The following is a 25,521-nucleotide window of genomic DNA, read 5'->3' on the forward strand; positions in this document are numbered from 1 at the left end:
TTCCATTTATAGGTGAGATCATATGGTATTTTTCTTTCACTGTCTGGCTTATTTCATTTAGCATAATGCTCTCCAGTTCCATCCAAGCTGTCACAAAGAGTAGTAGCTCCTTCTTTCTTTCTGCTGCATAGAATTCCATTGTGTAAATGTACCATAGTTTATTGATCCACTCATTTACTGATGGGCACTTAGGTTGCTTCCGGCACTTGGCTATTGCAAATTGTGCTGCTATGAACTTTGGAGTGCATTAAAAAAAGAAGAAGAAGAAGGAAACATTTTTTAAAAAATGAGAATGACAGGGAGAGAAAGAAGAGAAATTTTGTACTCTCCTGGCAAGATAAAACTGATCTTCAACTCATGGCTATCTTATCCCGGTTTTTAAGGTTTAACTAAAGTAGATTAAAGGGGATAGTGAGAGGTATTTGTTCTCTGTCCAGAAAGCTGTCCCTTCTCCTTGTATCTGATGACTTTCCCTAGCCCTTTGCCTCCGGCACAGGACCCAGGCATGGACCGTGATAATATCCCATTGTTTTATGGGTAAGTGATTGATCCATGGGTAAGAATGTGCTACATATAGGGTCAAACTCCTTCCCTGAGATTTCCATATAGACTCCATGAGAGGTTCCCTGGAGCTGGAATAAATTGAGGTTCTTTGATTGTCAGTATTATAAACCAATGCTAACTACTTTAAGCAAGGGAAAAAAAGAGTTTTTTTGAAAAGATGTAGGATAGCTCTCAGTATTGAGGCAAAGCTTAACAACCAGACCTTGTGAGGGAAGGCAGCTTTAGGAATGTGAGAGCAAAAGCTAAAAGATGATTTCTTCAGCTGTCAGGACCCAACCTCCAGGATAAATCAGCTCCAGCCTGATTCTGCCACCTGTCACTCAACTCCGCTCAATATTCAAGATTCTGAAAAAGAGCAAGTGATTGGCTCTGCTGGTCACAGCCTTCCCCTGAGACAAGGGGGGAAGGGGCACCATGGTTCACAGTCCCACAGGACTACAGTGAATGGGAGAGGAACCTTTCCATAAAGCAAAATCATGCCTCTGTTACCAAAAGGGGGAAGTGGTTGTGAGCAGGCAGAAACAGATGTTCACTCTAGACTGTTAAGCCAGGGCAGCCAGGGATCTTTCTTGATCTGGGCCTGCAATACCTCACATGACACTGATAGGGCAAGAAGAGCCAAACCAGCACTCCAGAAACCCTGTGCTCAGCTTCCTGCCAGCCTCAGCTGCTAGTCAGTTTCTTTTCTTCTTGAACTAATTTCATTTTGGTTTCTGCCACTTGCAGCTAACAAATTTCTGAGCAATGTCTAGTTTTTATATGATGAATTTTAGACCCAGAAGTCTCTAGAGTGTCCTTTTAAAAATTAGAATCACTCTAAATTTGTACATAGTATAAGTAACATTTCTCGGGATCCTTTGTGCAAGAAATCCCTAAGTTTTTCAGGGGTTCCTGAAGCAGTTTCTTGTTCCTGAGGGAACTCCTGGAATCAGTGAGAAGACTTTGGCTTTGGGAAAGCAGCTGTATTTTAGGGAGACCTCAGTGAGAAAAAAAACAAAGACAACCTGACAGGCAATCTCTGAATGAAACGAGGAGATTATGAGGATAACTATAAGCTATTTCTATAAGGTAAATACGAAAATTCCTTAGGGACTAGCTATGCTTGAAATCATCACTCCTATCATTTCCCCTATTATTTCATTGCTGGTGTTTATTGGTTCAAATGTAAAATACACACCTTGGAATAGTTTCTGTCTCTGAAGATTTAATAAATGCTTAACACCCTTTTCTGCCAACAAACAACAAACAAACAAACAAACAAACAAGCAAACAAAACCTTCAAAGGAAGAAACGTTCTATCAGAGTGAAGTAGAGAGTGGAAATAATTATCTAGCATGTGCTTGTAACTGTAATCCCCTCCTCCCACACATATGCATATGAATATATTGTGCTCAATTATTTAAATGTTTTATCAAAATTATTCTTACCACCAGATAGCAGGAAAAAGTAAAAGAGTTGAAATAACTAGGTAATTGTCGTAGTGTTTCAATTCATTAACATAAAGCAAACCTTATCAAAGTTTTGTGGTAGGTACTCCAAACTAATTATAAGTCAGATTTGCAAAATCCCACTGAGTTATTTCAGGTGATGAGTAATCAAAAGTCAATCTCATTTAGCCAGCCTTGGCCTGTCCTGACAACCAGTTTATCTGGATCATTTTGCCATGTGAGTTAATTTCATAAACCTCTTTAACAAGTTTCAGTGTGTGAGATAACTCAGCAGGATATCCATGACCAACATCCCCTGCCTCTAAGGAAATTGCATTAGATCTACCTCTAGACAGATGTCTTTCAGATTTTCCTGGTTTTAAACCAAGTTTCAGTGTTGATATCCTGTTTTAGAATGAAGCTCACAGGTGTTCTTAAAGCCCTAGGCCTAATTTCCTAGTCTTATCCCCCAACGTGTATGTGGAAGACAACCAAATTCAAGCTCCCACCCTTTCCCAGACTTTTAGGCAAGTCAGTATGGAACTTGCTTGATCTTATAAATGAGATAGGTCCTTTGGGTCAAATGTTTATGAAGACTTCAAAGTGTCTAAAACTCAAAGATGAAGTCTTCCAGTGCAATACAGCACAGGGACGAAGAACACAGGCTTTGGATTCAGATGACTTGGACTGAGGTCTGCTGCCTGTGAGCTGTGTGACTTTAGGTACTTTACTCAGCTCCTCTGAGCCTCGGTTTCTGCATCTGTAAAATGGGGATTATAATAGAATTTTTGTTTGGATTAAATAAATTAATACATGGCCATGACTGGCGTGGTTCAGTGGGTTGGGCACGATCCCATAAACTGAAGGTCACTGGCTCAATTCCAGGTCAGGGCACAGGCCTGGGTTGTGGTCCAGGCCTCCAGCTGGGGGCGTACGAGAGGCAACCGGTCAATGTTTCTCTTGTGCATCAATGTTCCCCTTTCTCTCTTTCTCCCTCCCTTCCCCTAAATAAATAAGTAAAATACTTAAAAAATAAATAAACATGCCTCAGAGTTAGTGTTTAGTAATGCTACATATTGTTATTACTGGTCATGTTTCACATGCTAAATATTTGCTATTATAATTATTATCCAGTTACCTAAATTAGTTCTATTTTCTCTGGAGTCAGTTTTTCTCCTTATTTTCCTTCATTTTTCTCTTTTACGCTACTAATTTTCTCAAAAATTTCTGGTGATTGTTAGTTATTGTTTATATTTTAAAGAGGAAAAATTATGCTGACCGTTTTGAGTGGCTGGCATGGATTTTCTCTGTTGTTGTGAAGTAGATGTTTGTTCATAGGATGCTTCCCTGAATAGGGAGACTCACCGGGAACCTCGAGTTGATGGAGAGACAAGCTGACCAGCAGGTCTGGTTTAGGATGCACTTACCCTAACTACATATTTTCATGGTTGACTCAGCCAGTATGGTGCTATTGGTGCTATCATGTCTTGGACTTTTTGGTTTTGGGAAGATATAACCTCATGGCTAATGAAAAAAAATGTGAGAAATAATGCTGGAGGTGACCAAAAAACGTACCCAGGAAGAGTAGCCTTTTGGAGAGTTACATGAAAGTTTCCTCCAACTTCAGAGGCCAGCTATCAAGAAGGTAAGATCAGGAACAAATTGGGAATTGGTAGAAATTCTTTGATATTATATAGGGCATTAAAAATATCACTACAGTCTCTGAGGATTTGTCAAAAATAGCAGGGAAAAAAATGATTTCCTAAGCTTAATGTGACTCAGAGGACCTTAAGAGAAAGAAAAGTGACGTCAGTGTGTGTTCTGGGAGTTTAGCTCCACGGGGGAAAGTGAAGGCTGGGTCATACTCCTGTTTCCATGAATGCATCCCCGTGCCGAGTGTGCACTAAGACTCAGCAGAACTGGGTGAGGCTCTGGCATGTCAGTCTTTCCTTCTTTCTTTCCTCACCAGTCTCTGAAACAAAAAGTAAGAAGAGAGAGATTTACTTTCCCTGATGTGAATTATGTCCCCACCCTTAGGAGACAGAGGGCACTGTAGCCAGTTTGGTTTTAAATAAGACCATGTTTCCTACTTTCTGTCTTAACAATTTTTTTTTGTCCATTTATACTACCCTCCTAAAGGGAATGACCCTGGTAATAAGACAATATCTTCAACCTCAGGCAGAGTGGAGATTTTCAAGTTTGGAGCTAAAGCTATGCAAAAATTAAGCTGATTTGCACAAATAAGTAAGTAAGAAAGTTCCAAGGATCTGTAAACTGGAGGGGGTGGGGAGAATTAGGAACAGAAAGAGGAGACCATATGATTGGCAGCAAAGAGGAAAGATTTGGAAGACAAGGTATATCTGACAAGGATTTTTAAAAGAAGTATTGTGATGTTCTGTAATGAGGCCCCCTTTGTTTTTTCTACAAAATATTCAGTAAATCTGCATAGTTCAATAATGCTTCAGTTTTACTGGAGTCCATTATAAATGAAATAAAGGATAAAGAATAATATGAAAACAATCACTCAGCTTTAGAGATAAAGCATTTTAAACACAACAGAAACCTCTTCCTGAATTTGAGTGCTTTCTTTATGATGAATGCAGAAGATGTTATATCTTGTAAAAATGAAGACTTCCCATGGCATATAAATGATACATGGGAAATCTATGAAGGGACACACACAAATGCACACATACACTTTTAAAAATAAAACTTTATGGAAAATAACCCCAAATCTCTTTTCTAAACTTCACTTAGAATATTTTTGCAAAATTAATCTAGTGTTTGGTTCCTGAACTTCTTTCTGTTATTTTTAGCTTGTGGCATCAAAAGCCTGAATACTCAGCGCTCTTGGGGGCAAAAAGAGAGGTAGCCAGTGGAGCCTCATGTACGTGGAGTACGTGGAGGCACGTACTTAACAGCATGTGCTTTGGAAATAGATACACTTGGTTTGGAAGCCCAACGCTGCCACAGTCCAAGGATGTGACCCTGAGCAACAGAATGTTCTAGTTGTTTTCTCATCAATAAATAGCAAGACCATTCATCCCCTGGGTATTTAGAATAAATATTGGTTCTGGCCAAGGCGGAGGCGTAGGTAGAAACCCTTTGCTTCCCTGCACAACCAAAAGGAGGATAACGACCAATCTAAAATCAATAAGCAACCAAAAATGCCAGGAAGTCAAACTGCATGGAACTCCAACAACCAAGGAATTAAAGAAAAATCAATCAGAATAAGCAGACCGGTAAGGTGGACCTGGTGGGTCAACTCAGAAAAACCGGGCAGGATGGCTGGGGGCGGGGCTGACTGCCGAGCTGGGCAGAGGTGCCAGGAGGGACTGACTTAGGGGGAAAACCGAGACTCAGAGCTGACTCTGGGCTATGGCTGGGGCTACTGTGGTGGGAGATACTTCAAGTCTGACACGAGAGTCTGTTGGAAAGTGTGCTAGAGATGAGTAGGGGAGCCACACTGTTCCCTCTCTGGCCCCTCCTCTGCAGGCAGCAGCGTAGCAAAGAGGGTTGCCCTGCCCGAGTGAATACCTAAGGCCCCAACTTAGCAGGTCTGTGCCAAGATAAAGAAATATGGCCCAAATGAAAGAACACAGCCTGATGAGGAGATTGCCAACCTATCTGATGGAGAATTTAAAGCCCTAGTAATCAAAATGCTCACAGAACTGATTGAGCTTGGTCAAAAAAATTAAAACAAATGAAAGATACCCAAAATGAAATAAAGCAAAATATTCAGGGAACCAAGAGTGACAAGAAGGAAACCAGGATTCAAAGCAACAATTTGGAACAAAAGGACGAAATAAACATTCAACTGAATCAGAATGAAGAAACAAGAATCCAAAAAAAATGGAGAGAAGCTGAAGATTCTCTGGGACAACCTGAAACGTCCCAATATCCAAATTATAGGGGTGCCAGAAGGAGAAGAACAACAGCAAGAAATTGAAAACTTATTTGAACAAACAGTGAAGGAAAACTTCCCCAATCTGGCAAAGGAATAGACTTCCAGGAAGTGCAGGAAGCCCAGAATCCCAAAGAAGTTGGACCCAAAGAGGAACACACCAAGGCACATCATTATTAAGTTACCCAAGATGAAAGATAAGGAGAGAATCCTAAAAGCAGCAGAAGAAAAGAAGACAATTACCTACAAAGGAGTTCCCATAAGGCTATCAGCTGATTTCTCAAAAGAAACCTTGCAGGCATTCCAGAAGGGGGTGGAAAGAAGTATTCCAAGTCATGAAAGGCAAGGACCTCCATCCAAGATGACTCTATCCAGCAAAGCTTTCATTTAGAATGGAAGGGCAGATACAGTGCTTCCCAGACAAGGTCAAGTTAAAGGAGTTCATCATCACCAAGTCCTTATTATATGAAACATTAAAGGGACTTATTTAAGAAAAAGAAGATAAAAATATGAACAATAAAATGACAACAAACTCACAACTATTAACAAATGAACCTAAAAGAAAAGAAAAACAACGAAAACAAAAACCAAGCAAACAACCAGAACAGGAACAGAATCAGAGAAATGGACATCACATAGAGGGTTTTCAGTGGGGAGGGGGAAGGGAGGAGTGGGGGGAAAAGGTACAGGGAAGAAGAAGCATAATTAGTAGGCATAAAATAGATGGGGAAAGATGTGAACAACCCATGGAGATGAACTTAGGGGAGGAGAATGCTGGAGGGTTGGAGGGATCAGGGTGGAGAGGGGTCAAGGGGAAAAATTGGGAAAACTGTAATAGCATAATCAATAAAAATACTTTAAAAATAGAATAAATACTGTGTATATGTACAGGTGTTCAGAAATAGCAGGTGAACTGATGGGCGAAAAGCATTGATGATTGGCTCAATCAATATATCCCAGAAAGTTATCTTCCAAAGTCAACATTCATAAACCTTTGTATTTAAAACACTGTATTCTTTAGTGACCTTGCTTTCCTTCCAATTTTAAATAGTAGAACATGTTTCCTTTTTCTCCCTAGCCATCATCTGTGCTCAAAAGATTCCCATGCCCTGTAGTACGACTTTATTCAGTTGCTCCATAAATGTTTTTTCTCTAATGCATCAGCGAACTCTGCACACTAAGCTCAGAGCACAACGGCTTATCTCACTTAGTCTCATAATCCTCTCCACCTGCAACTGATTCAGTGTTGACTGAATGTTATTCGTTTGCTTGCATTGTTATTGAAAGTGAATTCTTAATTAAAATGGCCTGTATTGTCTGGCCCACATAGAGTGCCACAGGCAATAATCCCTAATTTAATGTACACTTTGACTCATACCTTTAATTTAATTTCTGGTCATAAATATAAATGGATTTTATAAGGGTCCGGGAGCATCAGGTGAGAGGATATTAGAACTAGTAATGAAGAGCTACTTTCTTAGGAGGGATCTCATAACAGTGCACAACTGTTTCTAGGCTATATGGACTGAACATGTAAATGAACACCCAGTTTAAGTGAAAAATATAACTTCTAGTGCGATCCATGGATGTATGACTTATGTTAATCTCTGGTTTAATTTCTGATCTACTCTGTCATATATGAACATTTTATTTGTTGGTAAGAAGCATGAGTCTTTTATTCAATTTTCTTTCACTCCTCCCCTTTTTCATTCAGTAATGTGAAATGTGTTCTATCACTGTAAATAGCTTCTAAGTTGGGCGTAAACAAGATCATAGCATCCTGTTTTAATTACTGCAGCAGCAACTTTTCAAAATCGGTGTAAGTTCGGGGTGCGAAGGATGAGGTTAAGGACAGGCCTCTTGAACTGCTCCTTCGTCCCGAATCAATTTCAATGACTCAAAGCCACCGTGGGAGTTTCTTTCCTTCTCCATCCTTTCATAGTTGGTTTGGCAGGAGACTCTCAGGCATCCTTGAATGTTCTAAAGTACTCTTTAATGTGGCCTCTCCTAGCAGATACTAATATTTCTTGATCACCCAGCACTCAGTACGCTGGGCGTTTATATACCTTAACTCACTGAATCCTCACACTGCACTGGGGAGGGAGGTGTTGTGACTCCCAGCAGCAGAAGGGGAATTGGAAGCTCAGAGGGGAAATACATTGACCAGTGTTCACGGCTAAGGGCTACCGCACTCACTGGTGCAGGCTGTGTACCACCTGGCACACGCACAGGGAAGCCTGGCTGGGCGGGAGCTCTTCGGTGAGGCAGTGCTGGCTGGAGAGAAGGGTTGCTTTTTCCTAATACACAGGAAGGTGCCATACATGCTGGAGGTGGCTCTGATCAAGTCGTCCCCAGATATTTCTGATTTTAAAGCTCATTATGTTTCTACTATTCCATGTTACTTCCTCAAAGGCAACAAGATTCACCTTGGCAAAGCACTTTAAACATGCAGGAACCCCAGGGCCTCACCAATGCCCCCTGCCACAAGAGCAGTGTACCTTCCAGCCCCTCACATTTTGTGCTGCCGCCCCTCTAGTAGACTATTTGCAAAAGTGGCAGTAACTTCCTTCCCTGTATCCACAATCTTGGCCATGTGATCTACTCTGCATGTGAAGAGACAGTTATTTCTCCACCCTTTGAATCTTGGCTGGCCTCTTGACCAGCTTGGGCCAGCACAGTGCTGCAGAGGTGATGGTGCACCTGTGCTGAGCCCGGGCCTCAGGAGCTCTTGCTTATCCACTTACTCCCTGGGAAACCTTCACAGCCCACAAGGGAACGACCCTAAGGCAGGTAGCTGGAGGAGAGTGACGATGTGGCACTGAGGGCAGACACATGGTGGAGCCCAGCGTACTGCCCGCCGAGCCTGGCCTAGGTTGGCAGCACTGCCCAGCTGGCCCACGGAGTCATCTTTTTTGTTTTAAGGTACTAATCTTGGGGTGGTTTGCTGCACAGCATCATGGTTAATTTTCTGTGTTAGAGGATGTTTTGGGATAGGATTACCATTTAAACTGGTGATCTTTGAGAGAGCAGATTGCCCTCCATAGTTGGGTGGGCCTCATCAAAGCAGTTGAAGACCGCCTTCCTCAAGCAGAAGGTGTTTCTTCAGCAGACTGATTTGGGTTTTCTCTGCACCATCACTTCTCCTGTGTCTCTCACCTGCTGGCCTACACTGCAGATTTGGGGCTTTTCAGCCTCTGAATTAATATATATACATACAGGATCTGGCAGAAGTACCGCCATTGAGTGTGGTTGCTGGGGTACGTGAATGTCTCCCACCAGACGGACAGCAGTTTGAACATTTCACCTAAAATGTCATATGGTGTGCTTGGCTGTGATATTATTGTTACAGAATTACATGCTTATGATTTTGTAATTAAATATTTTTATGTAATAAAAAGGGGCTTATTTGTACTGGACGCTGTATTAGTGCTGCTTGTCTAGAGGACCCTGTCTAGTACACACAGCCACTGATACACTTACTAGTGTGGTTTATGCCACTGTCTGTTTCTTCATCCTTCTCAAGCTGCTGCAGCATGGCCGGTGCAGCGCAGGTCTACCCCTCCGCACTGCTGTGACTCCTCGCCTTGAGGCCTTCCTTACTGGGGAGAGTCAACCTCTTCCTCTGCACTCACATGTTAGGATTCGTACTGGAACCATCAATTCTCCTCCGTTTCTGCTGGGTCCCTGTTGTTTCACACTAGAGACTCTTGTCACCTGCCTCTAGTGAAGTGGTGGGGACCTCATGAGGATCTTCTAATCCACTTTTATTCACAGGGGCTGCAAAAACCTGCTCTGAAGACTTTTATGCCAACTTTTTCTTCAGTTATTCTCTTGGTCCACTCCTCTCGAATTTCCTAGCCTAGGAAGAGTCTGAACCCTTCAGGCCGGCACTGAGGGAAAAGAACTATTGCGGAATCGGGCAGCTCCCACGTGTCCTGGCCCAAGCCTCTCTTTATTCCTCAAGTCTGGGGTTGCTCCCATGTCTGCACCCAGGAGCTCACAGTGCCTTGTGCTCACTTCTATTTATAGCACAGCTTTGGCCCCAACCTTTCCAGATTTAAATTGCCCGAGAACAAAGATCCTGGCTTCCTGTTGCATCATCCTTGACAGTCCCTGGCTACCAGATGAGCATAGGCAACCCAGGCAGGGACTTTCCTGTCCCCAGGCCATTGTTCTCTTGGGATTAGTAACATTTCCTCCAGCTCCCCCATCCTTAAGTGTCAGGCAACAGTAGTTTGACACAGTAACCAACAGAGCAGCAAGGACACATCAAGGTTCTAGGGCTGTGACTGCTTTGTAAGCCATCAAGGCTTAAAGGAGGGCGCAGAGGCAAATGCAGACTTTCCGCTCCATGCCTGGACATCCATGCACGGAGCCCGGGTCCCCCAGCAGTTACTTTTCGCAGCAGCTGTGCCATACATTGGCACCCTCAGTCTCCAAGGAGATGACAGAGGTAAGCGTGGGCTGTGTTACATGTAGCCTATAAAATGGTACAGCAACTGTGGAAGACAGTCTGGCAGCTCCTCGAGAAATTAGACATAGAATTACCATAAAATCCAGCAATTCTCTTTCTAGGTACATAGCCAAACAATTGAAAGCTGGGACCTGCACAGGTACTTGCACACCCATGCTCATAGCGCTGTTATTCACAATGCCAAAGGCAGAAACAAATTCAATGATGGATGAATGGATAAACAAAATGTGGTATGTATTTTCAGCCTTAAAAAGGAAGAAAATTCTGACACATGCTACAACATGGGTAAACCTTGAAAATGTCAAGTGAAACAAAGGGACAAATATTGTGTGGTTCCACTTATATGCAGCAAACTCCAACTTCTAGAAACAGAAAGTGGAGCTGCGGTTCCCGGGGCTGCGGCAGGCAGAAGTGAGAGCCGTTGTGTAACGAGTCGTTTTGGTTTGGGAGGATGAAATGTTCCGGAGATGGGCGGTGGTGGTCACACAACAATGTGATTGTACTCTATGCCCCTGGGCTGCACAAAACATGGTTAAAATGGTAAATTCTATGGCAGGTACATTTTTGCACAACAAAACATTAGCGAGTGGCCCAGCACTGACTAAGTGGGGAGGAGGAGCAGGGCGTGGCTCTGTGTGGGTAGCTGTGTCCACCACTTTTAATATTTTCATTACACATGCCTTTTAACATCATCCACAATTTTCTCTGTCTGACCTCTGAGCCTGCATAATAAAGTAATTAAGGACTCAGGGATGACGTCATGTGTCATCTGCTGTGTGGTATCATGGAGCGACGGCCTCACGGAGACGCAGTGCACAGCAGAGGGAGTATCGTATCGACCACGTTGGGTGACAGATGGTTACTAGACTTACTGTGGTGCTCGTTTTCTAAGGTATATAAAATGAATCACTAGGGTGTACACCTGAAACCAACATAATATTGTGTGTCAACTATAATTAAAAATAAAATTTTAAAAAATGCACCATTAAAAAAAAACCCAGGAACACAAAACAAAAACAAAGTGATGATCTTACCCTCCAAGGGCTACCATTAGAAATGCAATACCTGGCCTCAAGCACTTCAATGGCTTCCCACTGCTCCTGGGTAAAAGACGAAGGTCCGTCAAAAGGCCTGCAAGACCTCCAGGGCTCTGAGCTAGTCTTAGGTCCCCAGCACATCTTGGAGCATGCTTGTCCAGGCCTCTCTGCTCTGCCACAGTGAGCTCCCATCCTTCACAGCATCAAGGTTATTTGCTGCTTAGAACACATTCTCCTCCCTGCTAACTTAGCATTTCCATCCTTCCGAGTTCAGGTCAACTGTCATTTTGCAGGAAACAGTTCCTCACTTAGATCAGGTTAAATCCTCTTGGTACATACTCTTCCAACAACATATCCTCCCTTGGAAATGTTTTCATATTTATTTTGAGTGTGATTATTGGATTAATCTTCTGTCTCTCTCATGGGATGATAAGCTCCAGGAGAACAGGGACCCTCTAATTTTCCTCATCATTGAATCCTGAGCTCATAGAGGGCCTGGCATTCAGCAAGCTCCTCGACCATTATTTGCTAATGAAAGAATGAACAAATGAATTTATGAAGGAAAGAATTGAAAGATGACAAATAATAGTTAAGTTAAAGGTTCTTCTCCAGCTTATAACACAGAGATACTGCCCTGGCTGGTGTGGCTCAGTGGATTGAGCGTGACCTATGACCCAAATGGTCACTGGTTTGATTCCCAGTCAGGGCACATGCCTGGGTTGTAGGCCAGATCCTCAGTAGGGGGTGTGTGAGAGGTACCCACACACGATTTTTCTCTCCTTCTCTTTCTCTCACCCTTCCCCTCTGTCTAAAAATAGATAAATGAAATCTTAAAAAAAATAAGGCAGGGATGCTGTGACCGACTCATCACACTCTTCTCCGTGTAGGACAAATAGAGAAAATTAAGATTATTCTGAAACAAAAGATGTAATACATTTTAGACTGACAGTAAGAAAAAAAAAGATATTCAAGGTAGAAGTTCATTTTTACCACACTACACATTCTATGCTGATTTAAAAAAATTATAAGCATAATTTTAAACCAGAATGACACTTCTTTTAATTTTCTCACACTGGTAGTCATTGATCTGCTTTCATATTTCACAGAAAATGCCATTGAATTCAAGAAGAAATCTATTTAACCTGCATGGTATTCAAAAATTGCTGAAAAAGCTTGGCTACTGTACACTGTGCCAGTGACCTTGCTAAGCAGTTATGTTAAACACTTAAATGTATAATTTTTTACAGGAGCTTTTGGTAAAAACATTCTTTCTTCTTTTTCATGTCTCCTGCAAACCTCATTATCCTTCTTGTGACCCTGTAGGCAACTCATTTTCTTTTGGCTTGTTTGCAAGTTTGGAAATATTAACTGCGGCTCCTGCTTCAGGACGGGTTGCTTGGCTACTCTTTGCCGTTTTTAGAGTGTGGATTCTTTCACTTAGCCACTGCTACCTTGAATAATAGAGTTTAGTGCATTTTCAAGGAAGACAGACATAATTAAAAATCTCTTATCTTTATCAAGTGCAGCAACAGTTATTCTCACTTGGAAGACCAAGGAGAATATACATGGGAGAATATGTATTCATTTTGAATAATGTGGAAACCAAATTAAAAGGTCACACACAAGGGGTCATGGAACTGGGGGAAAGGCGCTGACAGACACAGGGTGCCAGCTTTAAGTAAGGTAGGAGTAAAGGAGAGCAAAACAAGAGCAAGGATGCCCAAGGGCTAGGCTTTTGGTACTATTTGTCATCTTTAAAGATGATCTAGAGAAGGAAAAACAGGTAAGTGAAAACCTTACAGCTGGTATTGAGGTCTATGAGACAGCGACATGCTGAACAATAATGACTTCAAGAAAACCTATTCAGAGACTTTCGTTATTTTCTCTAGTAAATTCCAAGCATTGTGCTGTCCTTGGGGCAGGAGGCAGAATGCTGCATGAAACAGAATCTCTGCTCCTGAAGACCTCCCTGGGGCTGCTGTGCGACTGACGCAGAAAGGCGCTTGCCTGCTCTAGCATTTCTCCAAGCGGGCTTGGCTGTGGGGTGGGAACAAGGACCGCAGCAGGACTTCTCGGAGCCTTTAGCACACCCATGGATGGTGAGAATTATTTCTGAGAATGGGGCAGTGACACAGTGGTTCCTGGGTTTATCTGAAGATACCATTTGGGTTAGGGTTTGTGCTTTGCAGTTGAGTGTCTGCTTTTGGATAAAGAGCATGTGAATTTGTGAGATTAGTATAGCTTGGAACATACTGTGGCAAATGCTGACATGAAACAATAGAGATGCCTGGAATTTAAAGAATTTTAGAAATCTCTTCATCAAATATTTACTAAGTGCTTAAATCACTGAGAAATCCTATGAGGCCCCTCACCAGGCTGCCTTAACACCCAGTGCCCGTTTCTACCAGCAATCTCCTAATAGCTGAACAGCAGAAACAGCCTAAGTGTCCAACCAGTGAACGGACAATCAGCATGTGGTATACCCATGCAAGGAATGTTATTATTCAGCTATAAAAAGTAATGAAGTACTTATACATGCACTAAAATGTGTGAACTTGAAAGAATGTGCTAAGTGAAAGAAATCAGATACAAAAGCCCACACCTATGATTCCATTTATTTAAAACAATGTCCAGATTAGTAGTTTCCAGGGACTGGGAGGGGAAAAGCATGTGGAATGACCACTAATGGGTGTGAGATTTCTTTTAGGAATGAGGAGAATGTTCTGGAATTATAATGTAATGATGGTTGTACAACCGTGTGAATATACCAAAGCCCACCAAACTGTACCCCTTAAAAAGGTGACTTTTATAATATGTGAATTTTATTTGAATTTTAAAAATCCAGGACCCCACGATACCAAATAGTACTCTCTCCCATATTTGAGGAATTGAAGAACACAACCACTTCTTGTCAACATTTGTATTTAATGAAGATACTAGCTGTTATTTACAGGAGATATACATACATACAATTCCTACACACTAAATGCAGCCTAACTGTGAAACCAGGAAAAGTGTACCCCAAATCACATACTAAATCAAATAAATAAAAAGTAATTATTTGGCACAGTAGCTATTATGTAGCAAATAAATAACTCTATACCATTGATTGAATGAACTATTTACAATCTATTTGAAAGTGCAAAATGATTGCTGAAAATTAAGATATTTGTAATAACATTTAAGTCCAGAAAATATTTTTTTAATCAGTAACAATAATTAGCCAAGAGTAAAGGTGTTTAATGCCCAGGAAAATATTTAATTTTGAAAAATGTTCTATGCATATTGTGCTCTTCTGAAATTTTTTTTTTATCTTAATGCTGGCAATTTTAAGAACCTTGGAGTTTCTTAGTGGAATTCTTATGCATGTAATCCTGATTTGTGAGTTTAAAAAAGTTACATTGTAAACATAAATATTATTCTATATATCATTCAGAAATTATAGACTGGTCCTCCCTAAATTACATAAATAGCCATAACGTCTCATAGTAATAAGGTCAGGTTCAATTCCTCAGAGCTGAGACTCTAAAGATGGAAGAATACAACCTTGATGTGGATTTATACTGACTCCTCGACACCTTCTAACACCTCATGCTCCAAATCAAGATGTTAAGTTAAAAATTATGGAACTATATGACCACTGATGTATTCAAATAAATCTCTTGTATGTAGCACATCTCACCCTGTAAGCGTTCTTAGAAAAAAATGTCAAGGAGTTGATATTTCTCTTGACAACAGTATTTCTACCAAACTCTTCACATGGGTCTTATTTTATGTTTTGGCAAAGAAGACGGCACAGTCAGAAATGAAACCATGTGACTGCAAATGGGGGGGTTCCTAAGCTAGGGGGTGCAAGCTTTATGCAAACCAAGGAATTTCTTCTCTTGTCGTGATGCTGGTAAGCTGAATGCAGCCCCGAAATGTCTCAGGGTGTGTTTTTGCTTGTTGTGTAGAATTCTCTCGTGACAATACAGTCAGTGGTAGCATAAATGCCATTTCTGAAAGACCGCGGGCTGAAGGCAAACCATTGTTCTGGACACTTGAAATGTCTATGGCCGACGAGGCTCTAATCGGTGTGACAACTGGGATAAAGTTCTCTGGTTGTCAATCACATTTAATTGCCGTACATAACTCCGGACATCCTGATGGTTCTTATTAGCTTGAGCTGCGTCAAGATCTGTGGGAAAAGAGAAGAGTTGGCATTGCATAATATATGCATATAAGACACGGCTTTATTCTCTCCAGCTACTCATTACGCTTATCTTGGATTGCTGGGTTCTGTCAAGACCTTTCAACAACACCGTATTCATTGAAATGTTTCCACTTGGATGGTCCATCTCCTCCCTCTCACCCCTTTCTTCCCTGGAATCACCTATTTTGATAATTTTCCTTTGCATTGCATGTTGTTAAAAAAAAAGAGTCAGTAAAAAAGAAGTGAAAGCATCACCTGATAGTCCCTGGCTATACATTAAAATCGTTTCCCATACTATCCCACCTGTGTCTCATACTCTGGCCTCTGCCCACTCTGATCCAGATGTGGGCTAACGACAAAAGACCATTGTTATTAGCTCCTAACAAAAGCACTTAAAACCTGGGATGAACCAAAGCAAGCCAGTGAGACTGGTAAGTCCAGCTCCCCTTGTTACCTGCGAACAATGTGCAGCATTGCCGCACAGGCTGTGTGTTCTGAGAGATGTCCACATTCAGGGAAAAAACCCAGTTCATGGGTTGAAGTCATGGCTTCTGCTAGACCTTTGATTCTGTGACATAACTTACTCTGAAACCCTGGCTACCATTCTGTACTCACTCACCCCCAAACATGTGAGCAACAGAGCTCTCTGACTGACTGGTTTCCCTTAAACCAGGCCGAAAGAAGACTCAAGTGCTTACGGCCCCACACAGGGCATATGTGCGAACGAGGAAGGCCGAGCCTGACGTGGCAAACTAGACCCACACGTCCCTCCGGAAGTGGCCACTCATCTTCTGCATCTGCACCCTGAGTTGCCAGATTTTTCCTCTTTTTCTACAGAAATGAAAAATCTGACTTTTTCCCTTGGGATTCTCTCAACTATTAAATGGTGGCATGAATTTAAAATGAAAGGTTAAAAAATGCTCAGTGTAGACCGAACCCTCCTGCTGGGGTCCTTGGGCCACCCCCGCCCCGTGCATCACTGGCGCAGGGCTCCTATCCAGCAGTGGGACACCAGGGGTGGCCCACCCAGAGTCTGCACTCAGACCAAAGTCCTTTCTGCCACCATGCAGGGCTCTGCAGTCCATTTGCTCTTCTTAGACGCCCACACCACTCCCCAAGACAATCGGAATGCCATCTGCCTAAGGGCTGAAGAGGAGTATTGCAGGTCTGAACACAGAGAAGCAGAGAGAAGATACAAAGGCCCCTACTCGCTCTAAGAAGAAACTCATCAGTATAATTATCACATATAAATAATACCACAGTGTTTAATTTCCTCGCTTCTCACTGGCAGTGTACTCCGCATGTACAATATACTATAATTACATTGTACATATTCCCACAATGTTTATGAATCTATTCCTATAGCTTTATCTATAGATTGTTGACTTCAGAGCTGAGCAGCTGCTGTTTACCAGCAGTTACTGATAACTTCAACAAATGCAGCGGAGAGTTACATATATTTATAAAAATTTCAACCCCCCAGAACTCTAGGAGAAAATGTAGGCGGATGGGGGTTTACTTCCAAAAGAGGCTTATGGAACAAAACATATTTTATCGAGGTTCTTTCGTTCTTGAACCTCATTGAGAACCTTCTCAAGGATATGAACCCTCTTCAGCACACAAAATTTTACAATTGATTCCAGGAATTTCTTGGACAATACCCCCCACCCCCCCACCTCCCACTTCAAAGGCCCATGGAATCTAGATTACAAACCCTGTAGGCTGGCACCAATTACATATTCTCCTATTCACTTGTCTAACTGCTTAATGACCGAGTCTTTGCACACAGAGTGAGTTTCCAGAGGAGGAGGTGTGAGACACTCGGCTCCGGCAGAGACCACCTGGGAGCGGCTGACCACGGCGAGACTATTCTCACTTCCCAAGGATGAGAAGGCACAGCCATTTCAGTCAGTTTTTGAAAGGTCTACTTGCTCCCCAAATCAAGATCATTCTTCCTAGATTATTTCTGCTGCACATTAAAAAAAATAAACATTCAGCAATTCCTGGCACCCCACGTTAGTGAGCCCTCCCCTTGGCCAGTCTGACGCTGAGAGCAGAGATAGCTCTGGTTAATAAAGGGAGAGCTCCTCAGTCTCCTAGCAATGGGTTTACCAGAGGGGCTGGTCCTGGCAGCCTCACAGTCACATTTACGTCAAGTCAGTGTGTTGACTTAGTGAGCCAAGCGACTTCAAGTGACTCATACAATGAAGCCAGCAAAAAACTTTACAGGGCCCACCTTCTCCCGGCCCAGTTTGAGGGAGCCAAAGCCTCACCCGCCTGCCCAAAATCCCAGCCCAGAGGAGACAACAGCACTGGTTGGCGTGCTGGTCTGGTGCTATGATGCAACTTAACTCCAAACAGTTTAAAACTGTTATTTATTATTAGCAATAGTTTCATATTAAAGCACTGTGTTATTCCAGTTATTGTGTTATGTATTCAGATTTAAGAAGAGCCCCTTAAATTCACCTGGGAATACTAAAAATATAATATGAATTCCTGCTGTGGAACATTTTACAAATGTGCTATACCCATTAATGGATTCTTGCAACACGGCAAGAAACAATACATATTGTCTTTCCCAGTTCATAAACGACAGACCGGCACCATCAAGAGTTGATGTGCGTTTCTCAACACCAAGCAGTGAGTCATGAGTACAGCTGGTTTGAGGCAGGATTTGCTGGCAATCATGCCTTAGTTGTCTCTGGCCCTACTGGAAAGGGCAAATTAATTCTCTTTAAGTTCATTCATAAAATAGTATTCCTATGGTTATTTTCTAGTTTAACAACTAGAAAATCCTGAAACTCAGGCTCTGGTCCCATGGATTTCATGGTCCAAAGTGTCTCTGACACAATCAAATATTGTCCAGACTTCTACAGTGTCTCAGTAGCCTCCTTTAAAAAGGACCCGATCCCCATCCATCCATGTCACAGCAATGAACTTACTGAAAGGTTGGCTTCTGCAGTATCTCACTGTTCTGGCAGTATTTGCAATCATGCGCTAAAAAGAATAAAGAGAAAAGACTGAAATGCAAGCAAGCTTAGTGTATAATCCAAGAAGGAAAACAAACCATTGTTAATTTCAGCAATACCTGGGACCATGCAAAACAGCCTGTTCTGCCGGGCCCACTCTGGGGCGGCAGCTGGCTGATGTACAGCCTGTGTGACCACTAGACAGAGCAGCCACCACACTCACGCAAGTGAGGCCCCGCTCAGGGGCGGAGTGGCGATGGTGTAATGCCCCTCTGTCGTTTGTTTGTTCCTCAGGTCACAAAAAGCAGTCTGCTGTTCCTGAGACCACCTTACTCCTGAGGACAAGCTCTCACCTTTTGGAAGTCATTGTGAATTTGTTCAGAGAATTTGGAGCTATCCTAGATTTGGAGAAGGGTTAGCTAGTTAAGTTCCTCCACACTGAGGACTCAGTAATAAGGTATTAGATCAAATTGATTGAACAGTCAGTCAAAATATTCTACCTGTATATTTTTCTACATGTTATGTATCACTTACCTCTCTAATTTCCAGCAAAAGTGTGTGTTTTAATGTTAATTTCCCTCCCTCCCTCCTTCTTCCTTTCCGGTTATAACTCTAATACATGTATATTAAAAAAAATCAAAACATATAGATAATGTTAAGAGCAGAGTAAAAACCACTCAGAATATCACTGCACCGAGGAGCCTCATTAATATTTTGGTAGATTTGTTTCTAATACTTTATCACTTAATCTATAACAGCATATTTAGAAAATTGAAGACATGCACTTTTGTTTTAATTTGAATTTTTTACATAGCATTGCAACTTTTTGATACTCTTCATTTTAAAATGTTTTTTAAAAAATGAGTAGGTATTCAAGAAGATGTATGGATCATCATTTAGTTAACCTTAGCTAATTTTGCTATTAAGTAGCCTTAACTTCTTTGTAAAATTTTGTTGACATAAAGACTTAATAGGAAATCTTTGTACTTTATTTGACTTAGTTAAAAACAAAAGAAGGAGAAAAATAAAAGGACAGAAACATGAGGAAAAACATCAGTGAGACCTAAGCACCATTTCTTGGCCAGGATGTACATTTCTTGCTCATGGTATTTGAATAGTAGCTGGGCCCCCACCCTCTGTGCACCGTCTCAGAACACCGTTGTGGCTCAAATTCTGAAGGGGATCCTGCAGACATGGTGGATTAATTCTAATACTACTAGAACATTGATAAGGCTCCAGCACAGAAATGAGACTTTCTAATCTCTGAGTGGCTATATAATCTCATTCCTTGCTATCTTCTTTCATGCACCCTTGGCTTACCAAAGTATAGAAAATGACTTTGAGAAAGCTTCTGTAGTGTTAAAAAATATCAACTTATTTGGCAGGACAAAAATCCCTAGCAGTGTCAAAGCTTTAGAAATACATATATGTGGACATTCATAATACTTCACAGAATACTGCAGCTTCAAGGACTGGCAGCACTGAGTGACACGTATCTGCATTGGATGATTTCTTACACACAAAGAGGCAATTGGAAAACTTTGAACTTCACTTTCATAAAGGATCCTAAAAACCAGCATGTCTGTTGAACAGCATGAGAAATATATTACAAATACCTCCAAGAAACTGTAGCATACAATGTATAATTAGCCTCTGATATATGGAACCCTGAAATAAACAGTAACTATGATAATTTTCTTGCTAATTTACTTTAAGTTGTTTTTTCACTTCTCTAAAGGCTTTGCATCCAAAGGGCACAAGTATATTCCATGTAGAATTATTGTAATTCAGATATTGAATGGAGGGTAATTACTGAAAACCCTGGGAAAGGCTGCCGGTATGCCCCTCTGAAGAATAATAAAACAATTAGCAGGGGTCAGAAACCTCTTCCTATACCATTTTTGTAGGGAGTAATTGTTCTGCTTTTTAGTTTTGAAAGCTAAAACATTTCATTCTGACTTTAGTTTTAGACGACTCTTTATAGCTATATTCAGAGGCTTCATAATTTTTAGCTCATTATGTAGTTTAAAATGTGAGAATAATGGTTTAAATCAGTAATTTCCAGCTCTGGAGTTCATTCTACCTTTCTAAATCTTTGATTAATTTTCACAATAGTTTTAATTTTGACATAGTCTTCTTCATTGTACTCAGAGATAACTTCGAAATCTAAATCTGGTTTTGCCACAAGGTCCATGCTTTTTCCTCACGAGGCATGCACCGTGCGCTGCGACACGCCAACCCTCAGAAGCAGGGTGAGAGCCCACGAGCCTGGCCGGCCCGTGCCTAGTCACGGAGTGCTGGCGCAGGGCCAGAGCGGGGTTAACTTGATCTTTTGACTCCACCCGCGTTTGCCCTCCTGACACCTGCAGTATTTAATACGCTACTAACAACTCAGCTAACTGGAAGGCACACTCCCGGGAGGCTGAAGGAGGCCTCAGAAGTCCCCTTCTTCAACTGTCTCCGGGGCACGTATGACTTTTATAACTTGTCTGCAACCAAGGGCTTTCCTACTGTTTAAATGAATGCACAGAGGTACTCTAAGGAAGGCTGACCCTCTAAGGAAAGTCCCTCTCATTTTTTAATACTTTTCCAATGACTACAGATTTCTTTACTGAGTCAACATTTCTTTTTCTCCCTTCGCTTTTCACCCGCTGATTCTAGTTCTGAGCTCTGGAGCTCCAACAAACACATTTAGCTCCTTTTTAACAGGACAGTCCTTCAAATACTTGAAGACCACTCTCATGGACACTTCCCTGCCCCCACGTCTTTCCTGGTCAGCCTAAATATTGACAATTTCTTTCACAGTTTTTCATAAGAAAGTTTTGGGTCTCTTCTGGACAGTGTCTAGTGTGGTGCTCCAGACTAAGCACATCCCAGAGTGCAGAAGAATTATTGTTTTCCTTCCTGGATCTAGACAAAGCTACATAACTAAGCCCACAATTTTAAAAAGCCCCATTACTGACATCTGTTGAGCTAAGAGTGAATGAAAGCTGTCCTCTGATGTCACTGCGCTGCTGTTCAGACTTGGCTTCCTTCTCTGTAGATGTGCAGTTTATTTCTTGGGCCATTTTTTGCAGGTATCTCCACTAAAATCTCAACTAAAAATCTTCTTTTAGAAGACTTGGCATGTATCTCCACTAAAATCCATCTAGTTGGAGTCTTTCTATCCCTGTGTGGACTTAAGCTTCCCATGTAATTCACTGGTGTTCTCAGTCAAGGTTGGCAGAAACTAAGGTTGAGGCGATTTAGGCTTTATTATCCAAATTTCATAGCAGGGATGAAGCCAAAAATTATACCCTAGGCTCCGGGGTCCTGCCGGGGCAGGTTGCCCTGCCGAGAACAGGCCAGGCAACTCTCCTGCAGCGCCAGTGGGCAAGCACCCGAGTACTCCAAAGCAGGTCTTCTCATCTTTTTTTCCCACCTCAGCAAACCTGAGGTTTATGACACACTCCCATTAGCAACTGGCTTGTTAAAACAGCAATTTATAACTCAGGGAAAAATACAAGCAGAACGCGCTTCTTTAGAAGGCGCTCCGACTCAGTGTGAGGGACAGCGTGAACCCCCTCTCCACACCGGAGCTGACTCTGATGCCCACCACCCCCCCCACACACACACTGCCTGTTAGAATCGCCGCTGCAGAGGCTGCTCATCAGGCTGCCCTCACGGGTCCCGACAGTCCCTGGACACAAGGCCAGGGCTCCCCGTGGGGGTCCACATTTCAAGTTTCACACAGCCACTGTTTTTCTTGGGACTAATTCTAAGTGTAGGTCTTCAGAGCTTATTGGCAAAAATTAATATGTTCATACAGCTCCTCACCTACAGGGCTGGGAAATGGGCCCAAGTGAAAGCTGATGAATTTCCCTTGGGACATAAACTCATGGAGGGGGAAGCTCACAGAGGAAAAATGAGGTAGCAAGTGAAAGAGTCTGTAACTGCCCTCAAGTAGCTCATTCTTTATTAGCTGAGAACAGAGTGATGGAGCAGCAGACGTTGCTCCTGGGGCCTGAGTTGCACAGTGACCAGGACAAAGATGCCGACCAGAGGAAGGGTCGACCAGCCGTCCACACTCTCCCCTGGCACAGGCGAGAGGCCCTGAAGCTACTGTCCCAGACACAAAGTTTTTTCCAGCTCTGGTGCAAGCGACTGCCGTTAAATCCAATGAGGTGTCAGAGGGGCCTCTTCTCAGGCCGGGCCCTAGGTGGGCCCCCTATTTCCCTTTCTGTGGCACCTTCCCCTCAGGATGGAATGACCAAGTTGTACCTTCGCTCTTATCCGGATGAGCTGATAACCCACCGGGTCTTTCCAGCACACCCCAGCTTACCTGGCCAGCTCTGTACTGACTCTTGCTCCCCATCCAAACTTTTCCTTGGCAATTCCCTCCCCAAGAGGAGCAGCAGACTTTCTGACACACTTCCATTAGCAACTGGCTTATTAAAAACAGCAGTTTCCAAATCGAGGATAAATGTGAGGAGAACGCGCTCCTTTAGAGGGCGCTCTGACTCGGTGTAGGGGACAGCGTGAACCCCCTCTCCGCACCAGAACTGACTCTGACGTCCCCCCACTGCCCGTTAGAATCACCGCCATAGGGTCTGCTCATTGGACTGCCCTAAAGGACTCTCCACAAGAAAACAGCCCACGGTCTTTTCAAGTTCAGACCGCCAGGTCCTCCAGGCAAGGCCGCCTCGCAAGTTTACACTCCCTGGGCCCCCCACTCACAGACGCTGCCCGCACCGCCTCTCTCCCCTCGGGCTCTGCGTCCGTCCGCCGACGTCATGCCTATTCTAGATGCCTGCCCTCCGCAGTTCTGTCTTTCCTTCTGTTTCCCTCAAGGTCTTTGCCATCCTTTATTCTTAATGCTTGTCAGATTCCCTTTCTTTTCTTATCTCTGCTCCTACTGATTTGACTCTACCTCTATCACAGGCCTATCAAATATATTTAGAATCTCCATCAATGATTCCACATCTACACCACCTGATCATTTCACTCAGACCTTCATGTATTTAGGACAGGAATTTTTTTCCACAACAAGATCTAGAAGTATATAGTCTCTCAGCTACAAAGGTTGTGTCCGTGATAGCCACTAAGCAGAATGAAGTGCACTGGACGGGCCAGAGCTGAAGACGAACAGGCCCAGGAGCTGAGCCAGTCTTCACTAAATGCGGCACTGAGGAAGCGCCCTGGGCCCTGGCCCCTGGCTGTGGATCCTTACTATCCAGGAGGTATGTGACACACAGACCCATGTGTAACATGCACGATGGTATACTGTACATATGATGACCATGGATCACAGTAGCCCTGGCACATGCAGAGTGTTGTGCATGAAGGGGAACAGGGTTTACCAACCCAAAACATGAATCTTTGGAGTATTATATGAAGGTCCAGAAGGCTTGGGAAGAACCTCCTTCTAACTGCCTAAAAGAATTTAAGATGGAAAGCCTGTTCCAGGAAGAAGCTCTCACCATAAATAACAATAGTTGACCCTTGAACATGTGGGGGTCAGGGATGCTGGTTCCCGTGCAGTGGAAGATCCATGTATAACTTTGACTCCCCCCAAACTTAACTACAGTTGTCCAGCAGTATCCACCAGGGATTGGTTCCAGGGCCCACGCTGATACCCAAATCCAAGGATGCTCAAGTTCCTTACATAAAATAATGTAGGACAATGCATCCAGTTGGCCCTCCACCTCCATGGAATCCCAACTATGGATTGGAAATACTTTTTTAACCTGTGAGTGGTTGGTGGAAACCTGGGGCTTTGAAGGGCAGGCTGTATGTTTATTGAAAAGAAAATCCATATGTAAGTGGACCTGCAGGTTTCAAACTCATGTTGTTGAGGCAGCAACTGAACAGTTTCATCTGAGGAAGGTGTGATACACAGGGAGGGCCTGGAAAGGCCCCTTTGATCAAAGTCCTCTGTCTGTCCCAGGAAACATTTGTTTACCAAACACGAACTATTCTCATGTCCCTGTGAATGGCTTTAGTTCCCTTTGAAGTCCCAGGCCCTTGCTTCTCTCTCCTTAGTCCAGGATGACACATATACCTTATTTTGCTTTACTGTCATTGGAATTCTTCATGCTTATGTGATTTCCCATATATATATATATATTAAATTTTATTTCCTCCTGTTAATCTGCCTCATGTCACTTTATTTATTCCACCAGCCATAAGCATCAAGAGGGAAAGGGGTAATTTGCCTTCCTTCACAATACAAAAATAAAAAGATTCAAAACATTTCTCTTCCTTCATGAATTAGCTTCTGTTAATGTTTTCAGAAGTACAGAACTTTGCCTCATGCATCTCATTCCAAATAAAATGACTACCTTAAAATAACGTCCATAAATAAATACACCTAAATATGGGCACGTCTGAAATAGAACCAACCTCCTAATACAGTAGCAACTGTGGCTATCAGCATGCTCTGTGCAGCCTGGGACGGTGGCAGCCGGCCAGCACATTATCCTCTGATCCACTGCGAGTCTACCTCCTAAACGTTATAAATATTCATGTATGCCATAGAAAGCTACAAAGGGCTTTATTCAAACAGTTTTTTGAATACTCCTTTATGTTCCCCCCAAATAAAAGAATGTCTGCCTTTTTTTTGCATGAGGATCAGAGTGTGAATTCTCTTTTGTTCATACTTCATAAATCCTGAAAACCAATATGCAACAAATTCTCTAATCCTCAATTCATACCTCAAAGGTGAAGAGGTTCAAAATAAAAATACTGAGGGCTGGCACGGTAGTTTGCTATGGCTGCAATGCTGCCACCAAGACGAGGCACCTGTGCTCCTGGCCACCCTGGGGACTACTGCCCCTGGCAAAAGCTCCTTCTGGGGATATAGCCTACCAGCCCCACAAAGGCTGCCAGCTCTGCTTACAGCCTTGGTCTTGCTGATGATTGACTGGGAAGCAGCGTGAACATCAGCCTGAAAAGGCAGACCGTTCCTTCCTGAAG

General features: G+C 42.7%; 1 protein-coding gene across 12 annotated transcripts in view; it reads right to left on the reverse strand.

The window, feature by feature from the left end:
* Window positions 1-14,311: 14,311 nt before the first annotated feature.
* RAPGEF4 (Rap guanine nucleotide exchange factor 4) overlaps window positions 14,312-25,521 on the reverse strand; it is a 277,658-nt gene continuing 266,448 nt past the window's right edge. For all 12 annotated transcript variants that reach the window (XM_045817903.1, XM_045817825.1, XM_045818158.1 and 9 more), the window contains 2 exons: window positions 18,541-18,595; window positions 14,312-15,583 (listed from right to left, as the gene is read on the reverse strand). In XM_045817903.1, the coding sequence (XP_045673859.1) occupies window positions 15,456-15,583; window positions 18,541-18,595 (183 nt within the window). In that variant the 3' untranslated portion in view covers window positions 14,312-15,455. The remainder of the gene's footprint in view (window positions 15,584-18,540; window positions 18,596-25,521) is intronic.

Source organism: Phyllostomus hastatus, unplaced genomic scaffold, assembly GCF_019186645.2.
Source record: "Phyllostomus hastatus isolate PE091 unplaced genomic scaffold, TTU_PhHast_1.1 phas_contig_1, whole genome shotgun sequence".
In the NCBI taxonomy this organism is placed as follows: domain Eukaryota; kingdom Metazoa; phylum Chordata; class Mammalia; order Chiroptera; family Phyllostomidae; genus Phyllostomus; species Phyllostomus hastatus.